Raw genomic sequence first — 12,469 nt, forward strand, 5'->3', positions numbered from 1 at the left:
ATATGAAGTATTCAATTTACAGGTAAATAAACCGTGAAACGTTTCAGCGTATTTTTAAATATCATCTATATAATTCATAAAACACAAACGAAGTCTTACCTTCATAAAAATAAGCTGTTTGAATGAAAAATGCACTCCGTGTTAGGCCCAAAATAATTGTTTGTTTAGGGTAACCTTCCCAAAATTTCTAGGTAGGGTAGGTAGGGATTTTTTTAAATCTGTCGTAAGTTCAGAGTGTTTTCTTGCATATGGCAGTCTTTCCTACATTATTGTCATTGCCTGACTTTGTTTTATCATATAAACAATAATTCTGATTAAAATCTGCATTCATCCGCCCTTCGTAACTCTCTATTCGCAAACGAATATTTTTTTTTGCTCAAAAAAGGAAAAAAATAGTTAGGGTCGGCGCATTTTTATACCAACAATTGGCAGGTAAATCACATTACTAATTTTAACAATAGTTCTTCTTGTACCGTATTTTTCTTTGTTTTCGTGCATGCATTAACTTTCATATTAGAAGTTCCATGCAATAAGTTAATATTAAGAATTATAATATAAATTACGGGATTTAGAAGCCCTCACCCGAATATGGTTTCCTGCGCCCCGTATATCCCATATCGGATCACCTACTTACCCCGTAACGAAAAATATCACGTCAACAACCTGTTTACACGTTTCCATTATTCATCTGAATATTCATCGGATTCGAAAAAATAGACGTCAATTTTGGTACGATATAAATTTGGTGATCAATATGGAAAAATGGGGTCACCGCATGACCAGTCCTGGACCAATGGCATTGCGTCATATATGTTGGAGGCGTGGTATATGTATATATTCACTTATACCCACGCTACTATTCCACGGTAAGACTGAAAAAAATCTTGGTGTAAACATTTATTGCACCTGAACTTATGCACGAGCGCAAACTATCCATCACTTTACTCGCATTTTTTAAATATCTAAACAGGTTTACTATTCATTCAAATCTACCTTAAAGAGTGTTTACGGTTGTTTTGTTTTGTTTTTTAAATGTTTACCGTTTTTCAGTTTCTCCAATAACATGTTACATTGAAATATGCCGATTTTTAATATACCTTTTATTTTATAATAATAACCGCTTTTCCTGGTCTAATGACGTTAAGACCTCTATATCATAAAATATTATCAAACTTGAGGATACAGAGAGCTCTACGTGAACTTAACATTACACTGAAGTTTATTTTAATTCACGCAATTAATGTTGGATTTATTCGGATATTTAACTGTGTATTAAAGTATTCTTTCCTTCAAAACGGAGCTATATATTTTGCTTTTATAAAAGTTATAAAAGTTACAAGCTAGCGATAATAATTTTGGAGTGACGGGCCTCATACTTGAACATTATTTGACCTTCTAAATAAATCTCACCACTGATCATACGACCTCGCGCTGGATATTGATTGGCTAATCGTTAGGCGCGCTCGAATGTGATTGGTTAAAAGCTCCGAGCTATGACCTGAAATGCTAAACCGTCGAGGTCATGTTAAAGAAGTCACTATCGGTAACGAAATGTTTTTTAAGAAAACGATAAATATGAAAGTATGCTAATAGTCAGCAGATGTCATTACTAATTGTTTTCGTGAGTGATATTTGACAAACAGGCCATACCATTGTCAGCGTTCATTGGTTGATGTACTATCTAACGAATCAATTTACTTTTCGCCACGTGTATACTTAATCATCACAACGGAAATTTGTGTTTATTTATTTAAATTATTGTAAACAAATTTGTTTACAATAATTATGATACATAAACGCGAACTTATCATAAATAAACAGGGATCGTTAGCTGTTTAAATCATATTAAAGTATATTAGCCCAAGAAAAGGATAGTTTCGCTGATTGAAACGTATATAAGGAACATTTGTTTTGAATGATAACACTGTTAGATCGAATTTTTAATATTTTTAATGATTTATAAACAATATCTCAAATTTAATGCGTGTTTAGCCGACCACTGTACGGGCTGGATCTCTGAAGAAAAAGGGAAAAGCTTTGATAAAAGTGTTTCTGGAATATACACTTAACTAGCGGATTTAGGGTGGAGTCGCACTTTCTTACTAGCCCCACTCCTATGTCAAAAGCAGCATTTGAATGACAACATCGGAGATAAAAAATACACCATAATGCATAATTTCAACTTAAAAATACAACTAATTTTGGCAGTAGAAGAGCCCCCCCCCCCTCCCACTAGAACATTAAAACCATTTTTATTTCGTCTCTGTGTAAGGGCCCGGGCACGCATCCCCCCTTCCCTTCGCCCCGCCAAAGGTAAACCCGCATATAAGATCAAATCACGGAGCCGCCACGTGTCAGGCCTATTCATCTCAATAAAACGTCAAGCCGAACGAACATATTATACAACATCACACAAATGTAACATGCAGTGAACATGTAAAATACATTCAAGGTATAAATGATCTAGCAACTTTTCTGCATGGGAGGCAAATATAACACTTCCGATTAGTGATATATGATTGGTGTTATGTCCCTTATAACAAAATATATTAAAATATTTTAGATCAATCAATGAAAATGTTCACGATTTCCAAACAGGGATGAACTATCGATACCTGATAACCTCATAATTATTTACTTTTGGTGTCATTTCTGGCTAGAGTAATAAGTCAAGCCTTTGTCAAATTGGCGCATTGCCGCATTTTCGCCCCGCCACCTGTAGTATTTTACAATTTTAGCATTGTCGCTTTTCGCCACGAAAATGCGAAATATTATCTCAGGACAATTAAATACAATAAAGCCCCAAAACTTTGAAACAAAAGTTAAATCGTCGCTGTTTACTTACTCCATATCACAGACGTAGAACATGGGCTCCGTGCACCTGTGGTCCTGCCAGAGGTAGTTGTGGTTCCCGACCAGACAAACACAGTCCTCATCGTGGTCGCCACTTCCGCTGTCAGGCTGACCTGGGATTGGATGGATTGGATGGAAAGGATGGGGTTAATTTGAAACTAGGGAACCATTCAATAACATCATCAAGTCAGCAACTGTTATTGCGTTAAACATTATCAGCAGCAGCAGCAGCAGCAGCAGCAGTAGCCGCAGCAGTAGCAACAGGCGCATCAAAAGCAGCAGGACAGTAGCAGCAACAACACCATGAGAAACAGCAGCAGCAGCAACAACAAAATCAGAAGCAGAAGTAGCAGCAGTGAACGATACTTAATTAAGGAAAATTACATATGTTAGGTAATGACAAAAGATGTTTTAAGCACATGTCCCATTCCCGCAGGCTCAGATAACACATATCTCCGCTTCTATACCAGATGCGTCTACATTACCTTAAAACCCATGCCACGGCATTTCAAATAGCGAAAAGAAAAAAAATGATGCATAGCATCAAGTTAGCGCAATAAAATGAGAAGAAAAAAGTGCATGTAGATAAACAAAAAACGGTTATTATTTCAATGATAATATGTTGGGTATACATATGTTCGAAGGACATTATGGTTGATAATATTGTTACGATAGTTTACGCACGAAATTATAGATATTCTGTTGTTGTTGTTGTTGTTGTTGTTGTTGTTGTTGTTGTTGTTGTTTTCAAGCAGCTAATCCTCCGGTACAAACTGAATACACACGTATTTTGAAATTAACCTTTTATTTGTACCGGCATGTTATGTGAATTCCTGGCTTTATATATTGTATATGTTTTTGTAAAACATTTTACTCTTATGAGTAAAAAGAACGGGGATAAAAAATACTATACATTAAGAGGGAATTATCGAAAGTTCATTCGTTCGAATGATATTTTCAAAACAAAAAATTAAGCTTAATGTTATTTTTTCAAAACTCTCCCTTTTGCTGTCGCCAAGGCAGATTACTGCGTAGGAGGTTTATAAACATAAAGGATATTGTAATAGTACTGTGTAACCTTCAGCTATTTGGGAGGAAGTTGGTATCAATCGGAACACCTCGGCCTGTATCTTGCCGGAGATGGCCGAGTTGTTATGATTGAGTTGGTATTTAAAATCAAATATTTCAAAATGATAAGCAGGGCTATAATAACTTAAGGTTTCATTATCAATTAAAGTGCTTAAGTTTTATAAAACATACTAAACTTCACATTTTATCATGCAACGTGGAAAATATTGAAAGCATTGTTCTGCAATTTATGAACTAGTCCCTTAGTTGGAATACTTCTAAAGTAATATCAAATATAGAAACTAATAAATGACGAGGTCAAACTCGCCCTTAAATGTGACGGGGATACGGGTTGTGTGCGTGTTCGAAAGGAATCCGTTTAATGGAGCAACTAAGCCACCAAGTCATGCATCACCCGCATTGTGTTGTATTTGTTCGTCAGTAACCAGCAGGAGTTTTAAATGGACGGCGACAACGTATGGCGATAGCGTGTCCGACAGGCGTACGACGATGTCTAATTAGATTATCAGCTTAGTTCATTCGGAACCACTCGGACATTTACCATCGAAAACAGCCTCGGATATATGCCGGTACATCAGTAGAAGATGTTCGTTTACATTTAAATTATAGTATTAATTATTTGTACATAGTGTTTTAACGTGTATTTTTTATTATATCTAAGTTTGAATTGATTGCCAGTGAAGTGTATGATTGAATTGTTAAAAAAGATTCCAAAGAGTAAAGTCTTGAAGTCTATCCGCTTAATTCAAATTACTACGAGAACTACTTCCTGCGTAGTTAAAATGTAAAGATTTCCGACATTGAAAACCCTTGCCAGCGTTCATTGGTTGATGTACAATCATACATACGTCCATCATACATGCGAGGTTGTTTGGATGGCCAGCGAGGTTCGACTGTTTATGTTTTAGAGTGTTTAAAGTTCCTAAAAGCTGGTTCCGTCACTGCGCGAGTTATAACGGCTAGTTTTCAACTTCACGCGATACACGACAACATATATCCTGTGTTGGCCTCGACATGAAGCAACATTTTAAATCATTGTAACCCGTTTCAACTGTCGTGACGATGGCCTCACTCCATTTCATAAGTTATATAAGGACTTGACCATAAACCAGATGCTGTTAGTGCATACCTCTGTTCCCAAGCGTTCTTCAATTCCATACCTGGGTACCAGTTTGTGTACTCGACGATCGGGTCGCCCGTGCCGTACCATTGCCACGCCCCTTCAACCGGATCTTCCCCGCCAATCCAAACGGAAGTCAGCTTATCACTCGATTGACCTGAATGGAATGTTAACTGATACAATTTTAACTTTAGGTCATATCGATGAAGGTCTGTCTTGCAGTTGTATGAGCATTTCGAAACAGTTACAGTCGAAACCCGTTAGCTCGAACTCGCTTGGTTCGATTTCCTCTTTGGTTGGAACTAGATGTATAAAACCGAATTGTTTCTACTGAATGTAATAAATCCATTCTCGTTCACCAAAGTGAGGATGCTATGCGTAAAACATTAGCGTTAGATATATCATTATTAAACCTCTGGTAAATGATCAATTTCCGATTGACTCGTATTTCTCGAGGCTCGAGGTATTTCCACTGGTCCTTTGGAGCTCAAGCCGGCAAAGGGTTTCGACTGTAACTCCTTCTGTTTATTATTGTAGAACAACATAGCAATTGTGTTCTTGATGCAAAGATAATTTCGTGGCTATTTGCGAGCAATAATCATATTTACAAGAACTATTTCCATAGTGATGTTGATTCAAAAAGAACAGAAGAATAAACACAATTGAGTATGCTCGATTTACAAAAATCACATTGTACACGCCTAAAGTTCTCGACGGTTTGATTTAAATAAAGAAACATAAACTTCGCAACGTTTTTGCAGGAAAACCTTTCTATATCTGCAGAAATCGCGAGAAATAAGTGGTTATGACATTGTGAATAACTACTTTCACTTTTGACAGGACGTTGGTATGGTTACGGGTACCTGTAAAGTTTCCGCCATTCGGAGCTCCTCGGCCATTTTAAAAAAAAAACCTCGGATGTATGCCGGTACAATAGTTGAAGTAGTTCTTATATTTTTGAATAATATCATTAATTTAATGTAGTGTTTAAGAGTTGTATTATTGATCTCAGGTTAAATTGATTGCCAGTGAAATGTTACATTGCAAACATAATTAATATTCCCAAGAGTTAAGTCATAAACTTTAACTGCTCAAAAAGATTACTACGCGATCTTTTTGCAGCGGTCTTATCCGTACCACTTTTTGAGTATGTAAACCGTCCAAATACATCCGAGGTTGTTTCCGATAAAATGGCCGAGGACTTCCGAATGAGTTTCCCTGCGTATTTTCAACTGGTTTACGTGGTATTGAAGTAAAAAGACAGATAATGAATGTCAATTGGTACACCTGTTGGTTCTGTAATATGGATTATAGAACACTAATTTTAATTTCTTTTTTACATTGGAGAAACGTTCGGCGAGATAAAAACTACTATTTTTTATTATTTGGGTTAAACTCTGGCCTTACAAAGTACAGTAACTACGCCGAATTACCTGTATCTACAAGAGGTTTTAGCTTGGAGACAATGTAAAGGTCTTCTTCTGCAGAATCGATGTAAACCAAATGCGCGCGCACGTCCTCATAGCGACATGCTGTCTGAAATTAAATTGCCGATGGCCATTCCTCTGATTAAAATGTAGCCACTATAATGTGCGTTAAAGGACTTTTTTAACATTTATATATTCATTTTGTTCACTCAACGCCACAAGTCGATAGATTCATACCAATGTTAAATATAACCTTCAGCTGTAACTCCACAATGTTTAACACTGCATTGTTAAAAAAAACAAAAAAAAAACATAAATTATTTTAACCAATACCTTTCTCTCATTACACGTAAAGGGACTGTACACCAGTATGGCAACGAAAAAAAGTTAATTGGAAAAATACGAAAAAACTGTAAAAAAAATAAATAATTGCGGTACTTCAGTTATTAAGTTTCAATGCATTGTACACATCGATACCAAGCTTATGTAAGTTTTCGACAATTTTCTTTTGTTTTCGCTATTTCATCATTCGGTGTACAGCTCCTTTAAGTGTTACATGAAACACTAATTCAGATCGACTTCAGTCAACAAAACATCGCCATTTTTAATTATCTAGCAGGTGCTCACGTGGAAAAATATATTGCGATCTTACACTTCATCAAATAATAACCTTTTATAAAGCCGGTAAAAAAGGGCATGCCAAAATGTTCTTGGAGGAGACCTCAACCAAACCTCTGCCAACACTTTATGCACCAGTCAATTGTACCCCCATCCCCCGGTCCAAGGTAAACCGGGGATAGCTGGGGAAATGAGCCATTTTTTTATCTTCGAGGTTGCTCCACAATGCCGGGTGAATGCGGTGATTTTTTCCTCGCGCCAAAGATAGCGTGGGATGGGTCTTACCTAGGGTGCCCTGTGGTGCGGGGCATTTAGTGCGGATTTAACAAACATTTCGTCGGTAATTTACCCGGGTTTGGCTGAACCGAAGGTCAAAGTCCTCGGATTTCTCCGGACCAGGAGGGGGCGTGGTTACAATTGACTGGTGCATTAAATCAAGACAACAGGTTACGCCCCTAAGTTATACCTTTAACGTAAAATTTTAGACCGCCCCAGCAAGCTATGAAAATGAGTAGCAAATTCGAATAATTTTATTATAAGTAGCAACTATTTTAAGCTGCAGTCTCACATATCAACCGTTCAGCATCAATTTTATTTTTTGTTTTGAAAGGTGCCAATTTTTGCATGGAAACCAGTGATAAAAAAGTTCCGACAAAAAATCAGATAGCAGAATTTGATATTAAAGTTCAAAAATGAGAGTATATGTGCATTTTTCTTTAACCGTAAGTAACGCTTTTACGCCTGAAACATTTTTCTGACAGAAATATGAAAATCTGAGATCTGCTCTTTTGCCAGCAGTCATATATCTCTGCTTGTTTGATATTTACGCAAAAATTGGCTCATCCTCATCTCAAGACAAAAATTAAAAAAAGTTGTCAAAACAGTAATTCTGTGAGAGTGCAGCTTTCAGGTAGTATGAAGATCTCGTGTAGTATACTTACCGCGGCGTCAGTCCATGTTTTACGGTTGCTGGTGTTGAACTGGTAGCAGTGTCCGTAGTCAGATTGCCAGCCCTGGGGACACGCCGAGTAGCCTGACAAAAAAATAACACCAGCAGGCGCTTACTTCTCGAAATATCTGAAGCTTTTCAGGATTAAAGGCATAGTTTAATTATTCTATAAGTGACCCGCAACCACCCACCCCCCCCCCCCCAAAAAAAAAAAAAAAAAAAAAAAAAAAAAAAAACGTGTTTTGTACACAACCTCTATGTATTGATCTTGATCTAATTGCTAAATTGTCTTATCAGATCTCCAATCTGAATATCCCGCTGTGCAGTTTTTGAGGTTTTATTATAGAATTGGACCCAAAATGGCCCTGAGCCAATAAATATATAAACAGGAAATTGGCCCCTACTGTGACATCAGTGCAATTAGCAAGAGATGCACAGCAGGGGATTTTCATGTCAAACATTCATTAAACTAGGTCTTTAAGAGCTTATTTTAATTAACTAAAATAATACTTTAATTTGATTTAGATAATTGAAAAATGTTTATTGTGATTCTCATTATTATTATTCCTATTTAATGTCTAAATAATCTAAAAATATATATATCACAAATTAAAGTTTGCGCAATGAATCAATTTAAAAAATAATATTTGCAAGACGACGACGCAACCGACGGCGACGAGGAGAAACATGCCGACTTGACTATTTACATGTGCACATACGATAAAACATTTATTGTAAATTTATTTACCAAAGCCTGTTAGCGACAACAAGACTAAAACTCCAAACATTGTGTTTTTTAAAACATCCAAAACTAAAACAGCTGTGTTAACTATCACTGACCATACCTATATTTGACCTGATATATATTCCAAACTTCTAAACGTCTTATCAGTAGTTCGTGAGCCATATTTTGTGTCATAAAAGCTGTCATTATTCTTGATTATTATGTTAAAGTTATCGTTCTCCCAAATAATCTGGTCAGTAGGCTTGGGCGCAGCCCGATACAGACTCATCGTTTACAAGATTTAAAATAAATACCTACTTTTTTCATTGTTCGGACAAAAATGCCCCACAAATGCCTCTGTAGTAGCATTAAGTGCGCATGCGCGAGCTACATAAAATATCACTTGATACAACAAATAAGTAGTTTAATAGGAATTTGGCGGTTGTTTTATTACTACATGGTCAGAGCTCTTCTAAATTAGTATGTGTGAAGCTGTCCGGCGATCTGATTGGTGGAGGCGTGAGTCTGAACACTTATGGTAGATGGTGCGCAAAGGTCCGTTCATTATCTTGGATAGATGCGTGAGTCATGTGATCTTTTGTTCATCAGAATACATCCTGCATTTAAGCCAATGAAATTGCAGATAGGAAATCATTAAGTACTAGGCTAAATTATTAGGAATTTCAACTTTCGCAGGTGTTTAAAGGTCCGCTCACTGCCACTCATCCGATACACAATCCCTGCATCAGATTTTGCGCTGACAATGAGCCAATGAGGTTGTATTCTAAGTCAGTTAGATGACCTGAAGTAAATGTTCATGATTAAGAAGGGCTCGTGTGCTACGTTCACTCCGCCCTTTCTGTATCATTAAGATTTTAATTCATGTCATCTCACTATGCGTATTACTTAAATATGTCGTCACACATTTTGTTACTATGAAGTTATAATTTCATTAATTACATGGTCGATCATATCATTTTTCGCTTAAAGCTGCACTCTCACAGATTGACCGTTTTGACAACTTTTTTATTGTTTGTCTTGGAATGAACCAATCTTTGCGTAAATAACTGGAAACCAGTGATATAAAACTGGTGACAACATATCAGATCGCAGTTCTTAATATTTATTTTATATTTTTGTACGTTCGAAAATTTAGATTTTGTGGCTTAAAAGGTTATGAACGCTTTAAAAAAAATGAGAATTTTCGCATAAAACATCAATTTTCGTACTAAATTATGAAAAACTGCAATCTGATCCTTTGTCAGCAGTCTTTTATCACTGGTCCTCAGACATTAACGCAAAATTGGCTTATTCTAAGACAAAAAATAAAATAAAAGTTGTGAGAGGGCAGCTTTAAGGCAAACAAATAGTCCGACGAAAAGGACACCAATTGCCAAACTGCGTCCAATTAACGGACTGGGATACATTTATCAAATAAAGAAAATTAAGAAATAAAAATTAAGAAACTTGTTAACAACATTGCGAAATTCCGGTACCATGGAATGAAACTTAGAGAATAAAAATCAAAATTGTTAGCAGCTTCTTAGAAATACTCACCTGGACATTCAATATATTTAGTTTAAATATATACAGTGTTTTCAATAATATTTTATAAGCAGTTCATATAGATTTATTTACTAAGCATATAATCCTATAATATATACTGTACGCATGTTATTTTCACAATTTACAATACAATTATCATAGTAATGTATTATATACATTTAACATATTTGAATATATGTAAATATGTTATGTTGCAATAAAATGATTGTTTTGTAAATGGCCAAAGGCAAATAATGTCAATTGCCAATAAACTTTATCAAATTATTAGTTCGGTTCAATATATATATTTAATTTATACAGTTGAATTTGAAAGTCTTCCATTTTCATTTTGTCCAATAAAGCGTCCTTTATAAATCAGCGCAAAATTAAGCGAAAATATAATATTCAATATTGAGATATATGAAATCAAATTGAGATTGAGTGAAATACTTCAATTCGCCTTGGGTCAAATTAAAGAATACGCATACATCGTTCTTTTATACCTATGAAGAAATTCAATATTCTCTCTCACAAAAGTAATGTTAGTTAAACATTTGACGTACTAAAAACTTGAACTGGGACATTGTAAGAATTGAAAATAAACTGAGTACCTTCAGTTCATATACTATTTGTTCGGAGGGGGTAGCGAATTATAACTTAATTGGAGTTGAATCTCCTAATCTAGTCCGTTATTGAAAACACTCTATAGGAGCTTTGTTAACCAAACTATTTACCTATTCGTCAACTGAATAACATATCATATTACCCGTGAAAGTTTAAATTTGGGCTCACTGGTTTCGGGTCATGAAATATTGACACATTTTAGCTGCACTTTCACAGATTGAAAGTTTTGACAACTTTTTTTTTGTCTTGGAATGAGCCAATTTTTGCGTAACTATCTTACAATCAGTGATATAAGACTGCTGACAAAATATCAGATTGCAGATTGTCATATTTCTATTCAAAAAATGATGTTTTATGCGTTTTCCTTTAACCTTTAGTAACGCTTTTAGCCATAAAACATTAATTTTCGAACGGAAATATGAAAATCTGCGATCTGATCTTTAGTCAGATGTTTTATATCACTGGTTTGCAGATATTTCCGCAAAGATTTGCTCATTCCAAGACAATATATAAAAAAAGTTGTAAAAACGATAAATCTGTGAGAGTGCAGCTTTAAAGCTGCAGTTTATTTTGAAATGAATAATTATAATTACAAACAAGTGTTTAAATGAAAACACTCTTTATTACCTTCAATTCATTATGTTTTTGGACTTAAGTTATAACCAGTTCTGCATTATGAAGTTAAAAGTCAGAGGTAAAGCTTAATAGTTTGCCCGTCGTCAAAAAGGGCTTAAACGCATTTTTAGAATCAAACCAATAGCTTCTTAAAAGTTGCGAGTTTTCCACGCATTGCCTTTTTGTACGGTTCAACAGAACGCTGAATCGTTAGTGTCGTTTTTACATTAAATTAAAAAAAAATGAACAACAGTTGCGCTTTTCTCATGAAACAATACGAAGGAATTCTACGCGATTTATGTCAAGACGCAGTACTCATAACTTTCATAAGTTTGGCCTCAAATATAATTTATTAAAATGCCATATTCTTTTGTGAAATCGTCCGATCTCATAATATGGGGATCATAAGTTCATGGTCAGGTTTACGAGATAGATTTTGACTGTATTCATTCGACACAGAAATGCATACAAAAGAAATAAAATTTGTACAAAATATTTACGGAGTTGCTGTCCGCAACGACATAGTTTTATTATTTGTACTTTTTTCAAACAAAAGATAATATTTCGAAAGAAACTGTTTTGTTCGAAAATAAGGTTAACAGAAAGTAATTAAAAAAACGCTTCAAAAGTGAAATGTATTGACTTATTGTTAAATTAAAATATTAAAAGCTCGTTTGCCGTTTTCCAGTAAAGTAAATGAGATTGTAGGTCATAGGTTTGTAAAAGTGTAACGTGTTAGTTTATTAAAGTGTCACCCCTGTTAGTTGAGGGCCAGCCGTTTGGGCTTATGAGACACCTACATTTGTGAACATCTTTAATCAAATTTCCATTCCATATGCCAGGCGCCTGGCAGGAAGGCAATCGGTACCCTCGATTTAACTAGCTGCTGGGGCGGCTACCGGCAA

At 35.4% G+C, this 12,469-nt stretch overlaps 1 protein-coding gene across 1 annotated transcript; it reads right to left on the minus strand.

The window, feature by feature from the left end:
- Positions 1–2,841: 2,841 nt before the first annotated feature.
- On the minus strand, positions 2,842–8,891 carry LOC128204877 (perlucin-like). Its single transcript, XM_052906280.1, has 5 exons — positions 8,805–8,891; positions 8,049–8,140; positions 6,496–6,598; positions 5,103–5,219; positions 2,842–2,966 (listed from the first exon to the last, which is right to left on the minus strand). Exons 1-5 carry the CDS (start codon positions 8,842–8,844, stop codon positions 2,842–2,844), a joined length of 477 nt encoding a protein of 158 aa, XP_052762240.1. The 5' UTR covers positions 8,845–8,891.
- Between the last annotated feature and the right edge of the window lie 3,578 nt (positions 8,892–12,469).

The sequence above is a fragment of the Mya arenaria genome, chromosome 10, assembly GCF_026914265.1.
Source record: "Mya arenaria isolate MELC-2E11 chromosome 10, ASM2691426v1".
Classification (NCBI taxonomy): domain Eukaryota; kingdom Metazoa; phylum Mollusca; class Bivalvia; order Myida; family Myidae; genus Mya; species Mya arenaria.

What these genes read in the sequence shown, in the direction of transcription:
- LOC128204877 (XM_052906280.1), bottom strand. Translation starts at nt 8,844, where the DNA reads ATGTTTGGAGTTTTAGTCTTGTTGTCGCTAACAGGCTTTG. An exon ending in AAAACCTCTTGTAGATACAG is followed by an intron (nt 5,220 to 6,495) that starts GTAATTCGGCGT and finishes CATTCCATTCAG; the next exon opens with GTCAATCGAGTGATAAGCTG. An exon ending in GTACACAAACTGGTACCCAG is followed by an intron (nt 2,967 to 5,102) that starts GTATGGAATTGA and finishes ATCCAATCCCAG; the next exon opens with GTCAGCCTGACAGCGGAAGT.